General features: G+C 44.0%; 2 protein-coding genes across 5 annotated transcripts in view; one reads left to right on the top strand and one right to left on the bottom strand.

Moving 5' to 3' along the window:
* Window positions 1–11,313, top strand: part of tnrc6c2 (trinucleotide repeat containing adaptor 6C2) — a 32,567-nt gene extending 21,254 nt beyond the window's left edge. Inside the window, exons 6-23 of one of the 2 annotated variants that reach the window (XM_085911038.1) lie at window positions 275–478; window positions 728–897; window positions 998–1,075; window positions 1,184–1,241; window positions 1,314–1,456; window positions 1,544–1,690; window positions 1,770–1,913; window positions 2,138–2,257; window positions 2,385–2,468; window positions 2,697–2,826; window positions 2,896–2,982; window positions 3,338–3,502; window positions 3,574–3,765; window positions 3,843–3,992; window positions 4,337–4,552; window positions 4,922–4,995; window positions 5,174–5,313; window positions 5,392–11,313. In XM_085911038.1, the coding sequence (XP_085767164.1) occupies window positions 275–478; window positions 728–897; window positions 998–1,075; window positions 1,184–1,241; window positions 1,314–1,456; window positions 1,544–1,690; window positions 1,770–1,913; window positions 2,138–2,257; window positions 2,385–2,468; window positions 2,697–2,826; window positions 2,896–2,982; window positions 3,338–3,502; window positions 3,574–3,765; window positions 3,843–3,992; window positions 4,337–4,552; window positions 4,922–4,995; window positions 5,174–5,313; window positions 5,392–5,749 (2,660 nt within the window). In that variant the 3' untranslated portion in view covers window positions 5,750–11,313. Of the gene's footprint in view, window positions 1–274; window positions 479–727; window positions 898–997; window positions 1,076–1,183; window positions 1,242–1,313; window positions 1,457–1,543; window positions 1,691–1,769; window positions 1,914–2,137; window positions 2,258–2,384; window positions 2,469–2,696; window positions 2,983–3,337; window positions 3,503–3,573; window positions 3,766–3,842; window positions 3,993–4,336; window positions 4,553–4,921; window positions 4,996–5,173; window positions 5,314–5,391 lie in introns of both variants that reach the window. The other variant, XM_085911037.1, reaches the window with a different exon arrangement.
* Window positions 11,314–11,931: 618 nt separating this feature from the next.
* Window positions 11,932–15,617, bottom strand: cd7al (cd7 antigen-like). Of its 3 annotated transcripts, none has more exons than XM_085911041.1 (6): window positions 15,562–15,617; window positions 15,031–15,101; window positions 14,253–14,603; window positions 13,626–13,979; window positions 12,910–13,010; window positions 11,932–12,447 (listed from the first exon to the last, which is right to left on the bottom strand). In XM_085911041.1, the coding sequence occupies exons 2-6, from the start codon at window positions 15,080–15,082 to the stop codon at window positions 12,268–12,270; spliced, it is 1,038 nt and encodes a 345-aa protein (XP_085767167.1). In that variant the 5' UTR covers window positions 15,083–15,101; window positions 15,562–15,617; the 3' UTR covers window positions 11,932–12,267. The 3 variants fall into 3 exon arrangements, with proteins under 3 accessions (XP_085767167.1, XP_085767165.1, XP_085767166.1); XM_085911039.1 differs by lacking the exon at window positions 15,562–15,617 and adding an exon at window positions 15,422–15,455; XM_085911040.1 differs by lacking the exon at window positions 15,562–15,617 and having other exon boundaries at window positions 15,031–15,518.
* Between the last annotated feature and the right edge of the window lie 2,402 nt (window positions 15,618–18,019).

The raw sequence follows: 18,019 nt of genomic DNA, 5'->3' as shown, positions 1-18,019 counted from the left end.
GCGGCATATGTATGCATAAAAGACGTCAGTGCTTTCACTACTTAACTGTAACTTCTCACTTTTTGATTGAGTGACACCATTGCCCCCCCGCTGTTAACCAATTGGACTGCATTTATAAGTATAAAATGAGTAATTGAAGGGCATCGCTAATATTAAATTTAATTCCAGGGACAATAAAACTGTTAGCAATTAGTTTCCTTGATTGTGATGGCCTTTGAGATTGCTCTGGAATATCAATTACCTTTTCAGGAAATGCCCCTATCTGTTTTTCCAGGATGGGGAGAGCTCCCCAGTGTTCAGCCTAAGTCGGAGCCTGCTTGGGGGGAGCCTGCAGCTCCAACATCAGCTGTGGACAACGGCACATCTGCTTGGGGAAAACCGTCAGGCGGTTTCGGTGGATGGGGAGATGGTGTTCATGAGCCGTCTGGACCTTATGGGAGGACCAATGGACCCTCCTGTGCTGCACCCTGCAAGCCTGGTAAATGAATGTCACCCTTTGTATACCTTAGTGGTGACTTTTTGGGTTCTGGTCTTGGAATGTTTTTGAAACCAAGTGCTGCATTGAGTTACTATTCATGAGCAGTGTGTGGAAATGGAAACAGTGCCATCCAGTGGTCAAGCTCAAAACTGCCCACTCTGCTCATTTGGCATACATTTGCATTTACATAGAATTATTTTCTCGAGTATTCTAACTTTTTTTCAAACCTGCCCTCTTTTTTTCCATCAGGTCCCAAACCTATGCAAGACAGCTGGGGGAACGGAGGGGACGAAATGGGCATGTCAACAGGCCAGTGGGACACTGAGGACGGCGGGGACATGTGGAGCAGCCCCACCTCGCTAGAGAGCAGCTCCTCTTGCAATTCCTGGGGCAATGGACCCAAGAAGGGCCCAAGCAAGGTCTATGTTTGAAAAATAATATGCATCTCTCCACGTGTGCACACATTGATCATGAGATTATTATTTTTATTTTAAACGTGTTTGACTTTTGTGTCCTCAGGGCAAGATGATTAACAAACCAGATGAGACCTGGATCATGAATCGTCTCATCAAACAGCTCACTGACATGGGTTTTCCAGTATGCGTCATTTATTCTAAATATTTACTGACATTCAAACTCTATAAGCCTCCTTGAAGGCTAAGATTTTGTTTACTGTTCGAGGAACTGATGGAATCCCTGTTACAGAGAGATCCTGCTGAGGAGGCATTGAAGAGCAACAACATGAATCTTGACCAGGCCATGAGTGAGTTCACATTTTCTGAATGATGTGCCTCTATGTATATTACTAATATCGTTACCGTTATCCGCCTCTCAGGTGCTCTGCTGGAAAAGAAGACTGACCTGGACAAGCGTACAATGGGCATTTCCGATTACAGCAACGGCCTGAACAAGCCACTGGTGTGTCGACCATCCCTGCTCTCGAAAGATCCCTCCGACCGCAACGCCTACCTTGACAAGGTAGCAAGCTGGAGGCTTTAAAAAATGTCACTCGCTAGTCTTTACTCACTCTTAGCATTTGTTACTTTTATCACCGCTCAATTCCAGGATGGCGTTCTTTCCGACGATGCCCCCCCATCACCATTTATGCCTTCCCCCAACCTGAAGCTCCCCCTGGCCAACAGTAGCCTTCCTGGGCAGGGTCTGGGACCGGGCAACTCGGGGCTGGCCATGCAAAACTTGAACAACAGACAGGTATTATTCAAATTCAAAGGTTAGAGTGAATGTCTTGCTGGATCGATTCATCCATCCATCCATCCATTGTTGTACCCAGATACCCAGTGGAATGTTTGGCAACAGTGGAGCAGCACAAAGCCGGGCTATGCAGCAGCAGCAGCCTCCTCAGCCACCAGTGCCACCTCTGAGCTCCTCCATGCCTAGTCTACGTGCTCAAGTGCCTCAGTTTCTCTCCCCTCAGGTACGAAGATTCTGCCATTCAGAAATGAATCCTATGTAATCTCCATGTGGAAATATTTCCTCCTTGTGCATTGGAGTATGCTCTGTCGTAAATGTTCGTTCTGTCTTATTTGAAGCTGCTTTTATTTTCTACTATTGAATTACAACAGCTTACCTGTCATTGCACTACTCTGCCCCCCCTCCCCCCCCACACACACACACACACACACACACGTACACTTGCAGGTCCAAGCACAGCTCTTGCAATTTGCAGCAAAAAACATTGGTCTGAACCCTGCACTTTTAACCTCGCCAATAAACCCTCAACAAATGACCCTGTTGTACCAACTTCAGCAACTGCAAATGGTGAGTCACTCTTTTTGATTGATAGATTGACTTTACATATCTGATTTGACAAGGGAGTCATAAAAAAAAAATCTATTCAACAACTTATATCGCGTGCCTTTTGCTTCCCTTTTTTTTTTTTATCCAGGCTTACCAGCGTTTACAAATCCAGCAGCAGATGATGCAGGCGCAACGTAACGTTTCCGGTCCCATTCGACAACAAGAGCAGCAAGTGAGTCGACCGGCGCAATGCTGCACAAAATCCTGTGATGATCAATGTGACCCACTTCTGGAGCATGACCGCATGATCTGACTGCATAATCAATTCAGTACATCAACTTGAGTTGCTAATGTATCATTGTTACATTAGTACTTGTGCGGGCGATGTTTATTTGCACTGTTAATACTTGCCACTTTAATTTTTTTTTCCCCCCACTGCTCTATGTCTGTCCACTTATAGGTCGCACGCACAATCACCAACATGCAGCAGCAGATCCAGCAGCACCAGCGTCAGCTCTACCAGGCGCTGTTGATGAAGCAGCAGCAGCAGCTTCCCTCTCATTCCGCCTCCTCTTCCTCCTCCCAAGCTGGTCTGCATGCCCCCGGTGGCCCCACCGGAGGCCCCGGATCTGCAAAATCAACCCTGGACTCTTTCACAGGCCCACATCACGCTCCGGGCCTGGCCGACACACTGCACACCAAAGAGCCGCTGTCTTCACCCAACGCCTACAGCACCTACCCTCTTTGTGAGTCTTTAACAGAGCGCAATTAGGATCTGTGTTTACTGAAGCGCTGTCAATTTGGCAAGAGCCTTGGTTACTATGGTAGCAGCAAGTTGGGGTTTGTTAACACAGCTGTAACTTTTGGCTGCTCCCTGCCAATAAAATGGAACAATAAATAGAGAAAATTGCTTTCGGTGAAGAGGTTGTTGCCTCAGCAACAGCAGCCGAGCTAAAACACAATCCGCATTTAGCTGACCTATTTCTTTTAATAGTAACCAGTGCAGTCTTAAATACTACAGTATAAAAATGCTCAATATGAAATAATCCTTGCAATGCATGCAAAATGTGTGTTTTCAATCCTTGTTACTTGTGTGTGCAGCTGGACTGAATCCAAACATGAATGTAAACTGCATCGAGGTTGGGGGTCTGTCTCTGAAGGAGCCCCCTCAGCCCCAGTCCCGCCTGTCCCAGTGGACGCACTCCAACTCCATGGACAGCCTCGGCGGCAACACCTCAAACCTGGAGAACAACCTCAACAAACACGGTGAGTCAAACATTCCTAGCTTACCGCGACGTAAAAAAAGATGGATTTAAGTCCTTCGTATTTTTTGCTAGGTGCCATATCTGCTGCCTCTACCCTGGGGCCCCCTGGGAAGCCCTCACAGCTGGAGGATTCCTACAGCCCATACAATCTGATGTCCAGTTCGGACTCCTCCGCCAGCTCCTTGGTACCCCCAGACAGCTGGGGCCAAGGCAAGAACCCCAATGAAAAGATCACCAACGGGACCAACATTAACTGGCCTCCAGGTGAGGACAACAACAAATGAATCGCATTGCTCTTCCTCACAATATTTGTGACAATATATTTTGTTTTGCATCTTTAGAATTCTGCCCAGGCGTGCCCTGGAAGGGCCTTCAGAATATTGACCCTGAGAATGACCCCAATATGACCCCCGGTAGTGTCCCCAGCGGTCCCACTATCAACACTAACATCCATGACGTCAACAGATACCTTCTGCGTGACAGGAATGGAGGTACGAAGGGACACAAGATAAGACTAATCTAATCAGCACAGCCATTGACACTACGCCATCTTGACTGGTCAATGACATCATGGCGGTACAGAAATGATGGCGTGCCACTGTAACATTGTAGGTCCTGTAAGTTGCTTGCTGCCTCAACAACATTTTACTCACTTCCCCAACAAGCAGCTGCACCTTTGTCGACCACAAAAAGGAAATGTCAGTTAGCAGTTTCCGCATGATTTTCTCTGACGGCTTCGAAGGAATTCACAATTCAAGAAGTGATGCTGAAATAAAACACAGCCTAAAACACTGACCTAATTTGATTCGATACATTTCCCTTTGCTCTGTCATAGGTAAATTATCTGATGTGAAGTCCACCTGGTCCACAGGGTCCATAACCCAGAATCAAGCCTCCCTCACCCACGAGTTGTGGAAAGTCCCTCAAGGCCCACGCGGCTCCGCTGCCCCGTCCCGACCCCCACCGGGCCTTACCAACACCAAACCTTCCTCTACCTGGGGGGGAAACTCACTGGGCCTGGCCCAAGGCTGGAGTGGCTCTTATTCCTCTGGTGGGTATAAAATATTGTCACAGGGAGAAATATCGATAAAATCCTTCCTAAACCTCCTGCACTTGATGACTTGGAAATCTTTAATCAAATAGAGTGAAGATTACATCTGCTTTCTATTGACGGCTTATCTTGTTGCGCATACCCTGCTGAACTGACATCCTGAGGTTTACCGGCTCTCACAGAGGCCTCATTGTTTTCTTTAAACGGCTTTGTGCGTCACTTGTGCCCTTTAGAAACAATGTTTGTGTGAGCGGCCCTTTCCGGCAACAAAATAATCACAATTTCATAGGAAATTTTATACTTCTTTGTTTTACCATTTTTAAGAACGTTTCTGAAAGTTTCAAATCTCTTCTGCCCTCATTTTAACAGAGGGGACCACCTGGAGTACAGACAGCTCCAACAGAACCAGCAGCTGGCTGGTTCTGAGAAATCTCACCCCTCAAGTAAGTGTGCTCTTTATTTGAAGACTCGGTTCAAGTTGAATTGATGATCTGGTAGCTCAAACTTTACCCAAAAGAGTTTGAGTATCCACATCATGTGACTTCATTGGTCACCGCGTCCTGTTGTCTACATCCACGTCCTCTAACCTCCACGCTTTGGCATATTTTGCTGACTCTTTAGATCGACGGCTCCACTCTGCGGACCCTCTGCATGCAGCACGGCCCCTTGATCACATTCCACCTCAACCTGACCCAAGGGAACGCCGTGGTGCGCTACAGCTCCAAGGACGAGGCCGCCAAAGCCCAGAAGTCTCTGCACATGTAAGTGTTCCAAGCTGTATGGAAATATGACACGGCGGTCGGGATGATTTGGTTGAGCCGTGCTGTGTTTTGTGTCAGGTGTGTGCTAGGTAACACCACCATCCTGGCGGAGTTTGCTGGCGAGGAGGAGGTGAACCGCTTCTTTGCACAAGGCCAGTCGCTGGCCTCAAACAACACCACCAGCTGGCAGGCCAACCCCGGAACCAATCAGAATCGAATGGGCGGGGCTGCGCCGTCACACTCCATCGGCCAGTGGAGCACCGGCGGAGGAGGAGGCGGCGGCAAGGCCAGCGGAGGCGACCTGCTTTGGGGGGCAGTGCCCCAATACTCCAGCCTGTGGGGGCCTCCGAGCGGGGAGGACGCACGTGTGATCGGGAGCCCCACCCCCATTAATACCCTGCTGCCTGGTGACCTGCTGAGTGGGGAGTCCATGTAGAAGGATGCCACAGGTACGATGGATGCAGCACCACCACGACATGGATGTTGTACCAACAGGAGCAAAACCCAAGCAAATCATGTGGCGATAATCAACACCATTTGACAACTTTCTGCAACTGTGAAATGGGAAACGGAAGGCTCGACCGGCCTTCTGTTTCTTTTAAGTTACTTTTTATTCCTTTTATTTTGCAACCTAAAAAAAAACAAAAAAACTCAAGCACGACACAAAGAAACCTTTTTGAGTCTTTTTTTTTTTTAGGAGAAGCAATCAAAGCTGCCATCTACCTTTTCCCTCCAAGAAGAATCATCCCTGACAAAAAAAAAAAAAAAAGACTCTCAAGCGACCATTCCCAGCATGCCCTTGGCCAATGACGTGGTTGGATGACCTTAACTCGTTACTCTTTGTTTCTCAGCACTAATATTAGCCTTAAGTGCTCACCAGGTCCTTTCCAAACCGCCTTTTTGTTTTTTTTGTTGATGAACTGAAGAAGCAGACGGAACCTTGCACAGTTTTTGACCTCTTGAGCCAGCGACTGGTGAAAAACTCTTCGAAAGGCCCAGCTCCTCGGACTCTTCACTTCTCCTTGGACGCCGGACAGGTGGTTCATTGTTCTGATGTCCGTCCCCCCAACATATAAGCTCTGAGCAACTGCGGCGGCGCCCAATCACTGACGACATCACCTCCAGTTTGCTTGCTGGTGCTTTGTGGAATCTTCTACACCGTTTCTGGAAGTGTCATCGCAGGGAAAAGGAAAGAGGACGCGGCTTTAACTCTTTTGAACGTGACGGTTTACATTGTGCAATATACACCGTAGAACTCTCTGTCTGTCATGGCAGAGCTGGTCAGTTTTTGGAACTTGAAAGACCTTTTTGTTGTTGTTGTTGTTGTCTTTTTGGAGGGGGTTCCCCTCCGCATCGCCATTAGAAAATCCGTGCAAGGTGGAGGAAAACAAAAAAGCCGTTTGGACTTTGATGCACACTTCCTGTCTGCGTGCCGCACCCACAGCCAACAAGAGACTGAATCCCATTGGACGCCTCTGGGTGTCTGGCACAATACCAAATAAAAAAAAAAAAGGGTGGGGAGGGGGCCTGAGGGTATGTTCTCCCAATGCAGTAGACCTACGAGTGTTCCTTGTGGACACACAGGAAGGCTTCTTATCATAGCACTTATGAGGAGCTTATGGCTTCGACTCAATAAAGAAATCAAAACAAGACAAAAGCTCTGACGAAGGGAAAAACGCAACGTCATCTTTGTGACAAACGGGAACAATTGTTCAAGTGAATATCACTGTTACTCCAAAATGTCCGAGCCTTGCTCGCTCTGAAGACCGAGCGTGTGGTGGTCATCGGGGTGTGGGGCGAGTAGCGTAGGGAGGGCGTCCACTGAGTGCCTCTTCGCTGTGGTCCGCCGTCCCGACCAGGTGTCCGACAGCAGCACTTCCTCCCCCGGGCAACGTCTGGCAATAAACCAGACCAACCCTGCTCCTTCTCAGTTGTTCAAACGCAAAGATCACTTTAGCTGGAAGATCTACTAGTCATATTTCTGGATTGTCTCTTCGTTGTTGTTTTGTGTCCACGATGCATCCGAAAGAGCCTCTCACTGTTCATATGCAGAAACATTTTTGCTCAGAGGGGGCTTCTGTGTGCTCATCCTGTGTAATGAATGCAAAACATGGAGAAATACTATTGATTGTCTATCGCTTTTTGGAGCTCTTCATGCTTTCTGTTGGACAGTATTCTGTAGTACTTCCAGATCTGGGGGTGTTTTTCCCATTCTTTTGATCCAAGCTGCTCCACCTGCCCACAGGTTGCCCATTGTGACCCCCCCCCTCAACACCGGCCACATCCAGTAACAACAACCCCCCCGCCCCTGAGGCACAGAGGGCCCCTTGTATCTGTTTCTATGCAAAAGACGAGAATCCGGGGCCCTTAACAAGCACGCCGCCACTCCAGCACTGCTCCCACCCCTACTGTGAACTTTACTACGGCCGCCATTTTCTCTAGACACTGTCCCTAAAGTGGAGTGGGAAGATTTTATCAAAGGCTTGTATCCAGACTTGATCTCAGGGTAGGGGGGGGGGATACCGAGCACCACCATGCAGCTCGCACTCCACGCCTGTCCTTAGTTTCCTTGTACACACACCTCACGCAATGAAAAGACGCCAATGTACTGTGCCAACTTCATTTTGCTGAATAGAGCACTTGTGTTCCCTTTCGAAAGGAAAGGGGAAGCGGGGTGTGGGGGGGGGAGCAGCATCACACCCTGAAATGACAAATGTTTAGTTTGTTTTTTGTTTAACATAGCGCAAGGGGGGGGAGGGGGAAGAGTATCAGTTTGCTTCAGTGCACAGTTGATGATGGGTAATCCCGGGTACATATTTTTTTAAAACCAAAAAAAACCAACAACGTACAAATCACATTTTAACATCATTTTTATGAAGTTTGACATAAAAATAGTAAAGACAAAAAAAGCTTAAAAAAATTGTAAATGAGAAAACAAAAAAAACAAAAAAGATCTATGATATGTTCAAGCTCTGCACTTCTAGCTGAAACGTCTCCGGTCGTCACGTTCTGCTAACACCACAAACAAAGTAGACACACGACTGGGGTGCCTTTTATTTCAATGGATTTGATTTGTTTTTATTGTGAACGCTGTATTTATCTGATTATCGTTTTGTGTCGACATCCTGCTCAAAGCAGGCCCGACGTTGAACAGTCCATTTCCACTTGTATCGGAGTGGGTGAGAGGTACACAGTCTTAAATCAAGAAGGAAAAAAAAAAAAAAAAGGGGGTGGGGACAAAGGCTACCTTTCAGGACACTGCGTCCTGCAGCACACGAGCAAAAATCACTATTGCCTGTTTCTGTAAAACTGCCTTGATCCAAAAAGCTCAGACAGACCCAATAGTCCACCAGTACCACGCCCAGAAAGTCACAAGGGGCTTTCCCATGCTGCACCAGCATCGAGAGGCTCTCCTCTCCACAGCTCTCTACTCCATAGCAGTACATACAATATACATATATACAGTTGCATATATATACACACACAAAATGTACTTTATGTGTATATACTTTATATACATGTGCATCAACACCTCGGATGGTAGCCTCGAAAATGTTTTATTTGTGTCTGCAAGATTGAAATGAAGATGAGCAATATGTATCCCCCCCCCCCCCCCCAGACACACGCACGTGCACGCAAATATACAAAAGAAGCAATTTGGTTGTAAACGACTACTTGATCACACATTGAGCACATTCTGCTTTTCAGCCACACCATGCAGTATACGTCAAAGCCAGTGTACTGTCGTGTGTGTGCACGTGCGTGCGTTTGTTCATTAATCTGCCCTCCAGCTTTTGCTAATTTAATTTAAAAAAAAAAAAATCACATATCAAAACAATTACAAAAAATATACTATATTGAACTTGAATACTTGAACTGCGGAGTACGAATGAGTATTTGGGCCAAGAACTGCGGATTTTACACTAAAACAAGAATTAGCACTTTTTTTAAACCAAATTTATTCTTGATTTTCGCCTTCTTTTTTTTTTTCAAAATTGTATTCTCAGTATTGTCATTAGGACTTTATTCTTGCAAGATCATGACTTTACTCTCCTTGAAAGAATACAAATTATGTACAATTAGGAGTTAAGTGTTGGAAAGCTGAAAGATTTTTGAAAATAGTAACATGCTCAACTTTGAAGAAGCCTTTTGGATTACCATGACTTGGGTTATCCTTTTTTTTTTTTTTTTTCCCCCTCTCAAGACTGGCCCAAATACTCCTTGGTAATGGAGCACCAATAATGTAATGTGAAGTTAAGTCAGTAAAGGTCTCTAACTTTCTCTCGTCTACCAGCTAACATGTAGACGATGCAAATGTTTTTGCATTAAGTGAATCTTTCAGAGAGAGAAAAAAAACGAAACTGCAAGCATCAGCTACGGTTGTGTGCGACGGATGTTTGAATGTGTGCCAGAAACTGTGTATTTTTTTTTTGGGGGTCTGGTTCTAATGTTGCACTGAGTGTCTTGTGCCCCTCACTCAGCTAATCGTAGTCAAAAAGTACGGGAGGGGCGACGGTGACAATTCACGTGTACATGTTTACTCAAGGAATTTGTTTGTTTTCATTCTATCTGTACAAAAAAAAATTGATCTACCTTATAGTGGCTTTTATTGTGGAGTAATCCCGATGCGGGATTATCATTGAGTATTGCACCATTTTGTTTCAATAAGGTAAAAAAAAAAAAACTTTTCAAAAAAAGGTAAAATATAAATAAATAAATAAAAAAGAAGTAAATAAAATAAATCAAGACAAAGAGGCAAGGCCATAGTTAGGTGTAGAAGGATTGATTGACTAGTGTAGCATCAAGAAGAATTGGGAAGGAAAGGGAGGCGGGGTCATTTCAGAGGTGCCTATCATTTGTGTTCCTGTCGTTTACAAGCATTTCATTTGTGTCACCTTCAAAGAAAGTAGGAATTACTATGACAGGAATGTTGTGTTTTAATAAGCAAATCCTCTTCCGTGGAATATGGACATGAAAACCTTGCAAAATGAGGATATGTATGCTACTTTCAGAACTCTGGGATCGATCAGTGTTGTCGTCATATTTCAAGCTCGGCCCTCGTTCCTTCGTTTGTTCGCTTTCTTGCACACTTGTTGTCGAAACATTCATGAATTTTGTCTCAGGAAGGCCAGAAATTCCAACTTCCCAACTCCGCCATCATTCTTTCCCCCCCCTTTTTATTATTATTTTTTTTTTTTTTAGAATTTTTTTTTTGCTTCTCCCAAGCAAGCACTGAAGCTTTTTTCGGGGACTCTCAAAACCATGACGACAACAACATGTTTGTATTGTAGCAAGTGACATATTTACCAAATAAGACTGAGAATCAACTTTGAATATTGAGAAGTAAAAAATAAAAATAAAAAGTGCTTTACATGTGAAATCTTACGTAGAGATTGCTTTACATTTAAAAACAAGGATCAATGGAAACTCGTTTGTTTTGTTTATAAGTTTGTAAGTGCAGGATGTTCTCAATCATCTCTCCGTGTGTCCGCGCGACACTTTTCAAGCAACAGAGAGATTTCGAGCGAAAGGATCATGATCTATGCACAAAAGTGGGAGGGTTCAGGGTTTCATGTCGGCTTCTTCTTTGACTTAATGTGCTCATGTCGTTGTCTCGTGTTAGCTAACCCTTTTGACGTCACCATGCTGTGGAACCCTTCTTAACCAATGAGCGCTTGTCCTTCTGCTTAAAGCACTGTGGGTGGGCCTGAGAAGAAGCCCCGGACTTGCTTTTTGTTTGTCTTTTGAGGGAGGGATCATGTGGGTGGGGGGGGGACTTTGCCTTTCTCTCTATACTTTAACACACACACACACACAAATAATGGAAAAATGTCTGTAACTGAATTACAAAGTTGTGGCTTTTTTAATGTTGTTCCTTTTTCTCCTCATAGAATGTGATTGTTAAGACATGCACCGGGGGGAAAAAAAAAAAAAATTCCATTTGGACTATGGATCTTCTTTCGGATAATATGAATAAAAATTACATTTTCTTGGCTGTTATTTGGTGTCTTGTACTCTTTTGTTTATCCTATCGACATAAAAAGTGGAAGCCCATTGTACTGGTACCACTAATGATACTAGGCTCCCTCTAGTGGTATGTGTGGGAATCATTCTATGTCCAACTCGATTATATTTAACTTTTTCAATTGAATTTGGTTGATTTAACATATTCGTGTTTTCTATATGGCCTCGTGAGTTCATTAAACAACATTCTGAATCTATATTACCTTTGTGTAACAGGCATAGAGCAGCAAAATCTCCACCTGGTGTCGAGTGAAAATGACATCACAGTTGCTCAGGTAACAACCACTCACTGTTACATCTCAGCCACTGTTATGTGTTTCATTTTGGAGTCAGCCAGTCGCTTAAACGTTAGGCCATTTTTCCCAATTTATTTGAAGACTTCTTATTGAATGTGCTACTCTCATTATCTTGTGTTTTTACTGTAGTTTTATTTTGAATGTAAGCTGCTTTGTAACAGCTGCAGCTATTGTAAAATTTGCTGTATAAATTAAGTGGTATTGTTTTCTAGGTTTGGTGATGTGATGTCATTTTCAGTTGACTTAATATTAATTGCAATTTATTGAAAATAATTATTAATGTGGAATGAAAGGTTGATTATTTCTTGGAAAAAGTCAAGTTTATTTATAATCACACTTTCAAACTACAAATGTTGACAGAAGTGCGGTACACATTGAAATAAAATCAAATGATAAATGAAATTAAACTCAAATAGACAAGACACTAAAAATATCAAAACTATATATTCAACTTCAAAATTAACTAGACAGCTGAATAATAAGTTACCAGTGCACCCGATTTAAAATTTATACTGCAGTTCTCCCCAATTCATGCATTGGTAATGTCTAGGTAGGGTTTAAAAAAAAAAAAACTACAAAGTTCATAACCAATTCAGATTCTAATTTTGTAATACAAAGAAGAAGCCAGTGATATTTAGAAAGCTGACCTAATGGGAGTTTCGTAATGGTTTTCCGGGCAGTTTCTCTTCATTTTGTTGTTGCGATATTCTGACACCTCAATGTCGTCCATCTTAGCACTGAGGGTCTTCATCCCTGACATCTCTTCATAGATGGGCGCCGCGGGGCGTGAGGCGGCACGGCTGCGTGCTCGTTTCTGAAAACCAAATCAGTGAAGTGGGTAAACAATTCATTTCCTTTGCAAAAAAAAAAATAAAATCTGAATTCTCGCCCCTGACATGGTAGAAGTGTGGAAACAAGCAACGCAGTTGTGAAAGTACTGCGGTTAGCAGCGGAAGAGGAACCGGCGCCGCCCTGACAGCAAGCAGGTGTTAATGCTTCTGTTTGCGGTGGGACGTAGCCAAATGTAAACACATTACACTCATAATATTATGATTTTTCTTCATTTTACCATATTATTACAATGGGAGTTATGGGCAATCATCAGTAACAAATATTTTAGGAGGAAAATGCAAAGTCCCCTTTTATGTAAATTTCAGAGACTTCTTCCACTATGCTTGAACAAGAGTTGAACAAGTAGTTTTTTTTTAACTGTGTCTCTGACACAATCTTTGAGTTTTTTTCCCCCACCTCTGCACTTCAACAACTCTCAACTCACGTAATAGACGAGTATTAAAGCGAGGAACACTAGTAGGAGCAACACGGCCGAGGACAGAGCATACAGCAGCGTCCGGTAGTTGGAACACCCGCATGAACCTCCTGGGGAAAAAAAAAGACAAAAGAAGCTTTTACATTTTGCAACCAACCCCCATGAAGTAATCATATGCATGTTCATTGCAACAACAAAAAAAGCTGGTTAGGAGTACAAAGAGTTCAGTAGAATTGCGGAAGCTGACCAGTCATTTGCTTCCTAGTTTGAAGCTCAACCACAAATGATGAGGTTCCAGCTGTTGCCTGATGATTAGTGTTAGGAGATGAGTGCAATTTTAACAGATCATAGATTGAAATCACCAAGAGCCGTCAAAATGGATTAACAGGCCCGTGAAACCTTCAACGTCAAGATACTGCCGAGCTAAAATGTTCCCAAAAAAACTGTCTGTGTCTGTTAACTAATTTGCATTGGGATCAACTGAATAGAGGGGGGGGGGGGGAACTGGGCATTTACCAGATTGGGGGGTATTCACAGTACACTTAAGGTGACAAAGATTTTTTTTTTTTTTTAGAGCAACAGTATGGCTGAAACCAACATGATGAAGCAGATTTTGTTGGACGCTGGAGGTTCCACTGGATGTAAAAGTGTTATTTCGATCATCATTTCGAGGTTGTTAATTTGCCATTGTTTTGAAGCTCAGGTCCTGCTGCGCCATCACCTACCTTCCACAGATACAAAAACAGCATGTCTCATATGGAGCGAGGAGCTAATATCGTGGCGGCCCCGAAGAAGGAGCTGGCAGCTGTACAGGCCGCTATCCTCAGGCTGTAGATGTCGCAGGGTTAGGTTGTATGTGAAGCCCCCGAGGCCCGGGGCCGACCACAACTGGAATCGTGAGGAGGTGGCGGTGGGCCCATCCACCAGGTGCCGCTGGGAGTGGTAAAGTAGCTCCACGGGAGCTCGGCCTCTTCGCCGCATTAAGCTCACTCCCTCCACCGGAAGGTCCTCGCCATTTGGGGGGAGACAGGAGACGACGGCCGAGCCCCCCGCACACACATCAATGCGCTCGATGTCCACTGATCCACCGGGGAGGGGATACAAACTTAGACTCAGTGGTACTCGGTGGTTGTCGGTGCTTCCAGATGTGCAACCAAAAACATTTTCGCCTATGCTACCATTAATACAATTAATTCAGGTGTTTTGTAGAATTTTTTTTTTTTGGGGTCATGTCATTGAAATAGTCATACATATGTCAATTGTTGATTGAAAAAATATATACAACATTCTGGTCCCAACCAACCAATCCAAAACAGGCTGTGAAATAAAAAAATAAAAAAAAGGTCACTCACCGGGATTAACCAGGAGGAAAAATTCTGTGTCTCCCGGCACGAATTCGTCCTCAGACCGGTTATCGACCACAAACTCACAATAGTAGCGGTCAGTGTCGTTGGCTCTCAGATCAGATAAAGTGATGGTCAGGGAATGGTTGTTGGGGTCACCTCTGACAGCCAAGCGATGTATGTCGGCGGGGTCTTTCACATCTGCTTCGGTGCGGGTGTATTTGAAAAGCACTTCGCCGGGATGCAGCCACGTGCGCTTCATGTAGAAGCCGAAAGGAGAGGGGCTCCGGGGTTTCATGGCACATGGAAAGTCCACTGAATCACCCTCCTGCCTCTCTAGGAACTGAATGTCCCCACATACTTGGACACAAAAAAAAAAAAAAAAAAATTGTCGAGAAGATGGACTGGAAATGAAATCAAGTCAGGCAAAATTGCACAAAATCATTCCATTAGCTCCTCTCCCATTGGAGGCTTTTGTCACAGTGGACATTGATTTCCAACGTCCTGCTATACAACTAATGTGATGGAAATTACAAAGCACAAGTGCAAATATTGATTCTGCAACTATATGAATAATATGCTAGTTGTAATGTCATCAAAACAAAAATCTGAAGGTTTCTTACACGTTCAAATAAATTGGATACCATACAAATGCTAGTGGTCTTTTGTGATTGATTTTTGTTATCTCTATTCTGTTCATCCTCTCTTGTGCCAAATTGAGTTATTGCTCTGTCTGCTCCCAAACCCAAAAATTAAAAACATTCATTGAACACAAAATTCAACTCACCAAATACACTGTGAATTATCAGCAGAGTCCAGAGGTGACAGATGGTGGTCATCTTAACTTTACTGCTTAATCTTCTTTTAAAATTGCACAAAGGAGGCAGCAAAGTGAGTCATAACAACACACTATAAACCTTAAAATGGCTTTAAGAACAACCCTAACCAAGACTTCGGAAAGCGCCGCCTTCTAACCTCAAAGGAAACAAAAGAGGAAGATCCTTTTAGCTCACATTGTAATAACTTCTTTTGTTTTTCTCCTTGTCACCTTCACACAATGACAGTTTTTGTATTGATACTGCTTGCATATTTTTTTATTTTATTTATTTATGTTTTGCTCTGGGCTCTCCTAACCATACAAATCTAAAAAAGATTGGAGATTTGAATATTGTTTTCACCTTTGTATTTGTCTCCACAAGAGAGACATAGACTAAGAGAAGAAGGACATTTGTTAAAAATGTGTAGCAGGATTAGGAGAGGCGTGCTATATCACTATCAAGAATGCGCACAACTGAATGTAATGAGCGATTGGCCTCACGTTCAGAAACGAGACAGGGCCACTTTGCCACTTTCTTGACACGGACAAAAAAATGCATAAAGCTATTAGGTACGCCTGAAAATGGCGGTGTACCTAATGGAGTGTCCTTGTGACGTCACAGATCAAACAGCCAATCAGAAAGTGGGGGGTTGTTTGGGTGTGGCACTTTTCACTTTCATTTAAGCTTTGACCATGATTTTTCCCTAATGAAGTGGCCTGTTATTAGGTACACCTGAAAATGGCAGTGTACCTAATGGAGTGTCCGAATGACGTCACAGATCAAACAGCCAATCAGAAAGTGGGGGGTTGTTTGGGTGTGGCACTTTTCACTTTCATTTAAGCTTTGACCATGATTTTTCCCTAATGAAGTGGCCTGTTATTAGGTACACCTGAAAATGGCAGTGTACCTAATGGAGTGTCCGAATGACGTCACAGATCAAACAGCCAATCAGAAAGTGGGGGGTTGTTTGGGTGTGGCACTTTTCACTTTCATTTAAGCTTTGCCCATGATTTTTCCCTAATGAAGTGGCCTGTTATTAGGTACACCTGAAAATGGCAGTGTACCTAATGGAGTGTCCGAATGACGTCACAGATCAAACAGCCAATCAGAAAGTGGGGGGTTGTTTGGGTGTGGCACTTTTCACTTTCATTTAAGCTTTGCCCATGATTTTTCCCTAATGAAGTGGCCTGTTATTAGGTACACCTGAAAATGGCAGTGTACCTAATGGAGTGTCCGAATGACGTCACAGATCAAACAGCCAATCAGAAAGTGGGGGGTTGTTTGGGTGTGGCACTTTTCACTTTCATTTAAGCTTTGACCATGATTTTTCCCTAATGAAGTGGCCTGTTATTAGGTACACCTGAAAATGGCAGTGTACCTAATGGAGTGTCCGAATGACGTCACAGATCAAACAGCCAATCAGAAAGTGGGGGGTTGTTTGGGTGTGGCACTTTTCACTTTCATTTAAGCTTTGACCATGATTTTTCCCTAATGAAGTGGCCTGTTATTAGGTACACCTGAAAATGGCAGTGTACCTAATGGAGTGTCCGAATGACGTCACAGATCAAACAGCCAATCAGAAAGTGGGGGGTTGTTTGGGTGTGGCACTTTTCACTTTCATTTAAGCTTTGACCATGATTTTTCCCTAATGAAGTGGCCTGTTATTAGGTACACCTGAAAATGGCAGTGTACCTAATGGAGTGTCCGAATGACGTCACAGATCAAACAGCCAATCAGAAAGTGGGGGGTTGTTTGGGTGTGGCACTTTTCACTTTCATTTAAGCTTTGCCCATGATTTTTCCCTAATGAAGTGGCCTGTTATTAGGTACACCTGAAAATGGCAGTGTACCTAATGGAGTGTCCGAATGACGTCACAGATCAAACAGCCAATCAGAAAGTGGGGGGTTGTTTGGGTGTGGCACTTTTCACTTTCATTTAAGCTTTGCCCATGATTTTTCCCTAATGAAGTGGCCTGTTATTAGGTACACCTGAAAATGGCAGTGTACCTAATGGAGTGTCCGAATGACGTCACAGATCAAACAGCCAATCAGAAAGTGGGGGGTTGTTTGGGTGTGGCACTTTTCACTTTCATTTAAGCTTTGCCCATGATTTTTCCCTAATGAAGTGGCCTGTTATTAGGTACACCTGAAAATGGCAGTGTACCTAATGGAGTGTCCGAATGACGTCACAGATCAAACAGCCAATCAGAAAGTGGGGGGTTGTTTGGGTGTGGCACTTTTCACTTTCATTTAAGCTTTGACCATGATTTTTCCCTAATGAAGTGGCCTGTTATTAGGTACACCTGAAAATGGCAGTGTACCTAATGGAGTGTCCGAATGACGTCACAGATCAAACAGCCAATCAGAAAGTGGGGGGTTGTTTGGGTGTGGCACTTTTCACTTTCATTTAAGCTTTGACCATGATTTTTCCCTAATGAAGTGGCCTGTTATTAGGTACACCTGAAAATGGCAGTGTACCTAATGGAGTGTCCGAATGACGTCACAGATCAAACAGCCAATCAGAAAGTGGGGGGTTGTTTGGGTGTGGCACTTTTCACTTTCATTTAAGCTTTGACCATGATTTTTCCCTAATGAAGTGGCCTGTTATTAGGTACACCTGAAAATGGCAGTGTACCTAATGGAGTGTCCGAATGACGTCACAGATCAAACAGCCAATCAGAAAGTGGGGGGTTGTTTGGGTGTGGCACTTTTCACTTTCATTTAAGCTTTGCCCATGATTTTTCCCTAATGAAGTGGCCTGTTATTAGGTACACCTGAAAATGGCAGTGTACCTAATGGAGTGTCCGAATGACGTCACAGATCAAACAGCCAATCAGAAAGTGGGGGGTTGTTTGGGTGTGGCACTTTTCACTTTCATTTAAGCTTTGCCCATGATTTTTCCCTAATGAAGTGGCCTGTTATTAGGTACACCTGAAAATGGCAGTGTACCTAATGGAGT

Source organism: Syngnathus leptorhynchus, chromosome 5 (genome assembly GCF_054491065.1).
Source record: "Syngnathus leptorhynchus isolate UIUO chromosome 5, UIUO_Slep, whole genome shotgun sequence".
Classification (NCBI taxonomy): Eukaryota; Metazoa; Chordata; class Actinopteri; order Syngnathiformes; family Syngnathidae; genus Syngnathus; species Syngnathus leptorhynchus.
Note: the sequence above shows the minus strand (reverse complement) of the source record. Positions and strands in the feature narration are given on the sequence as shown.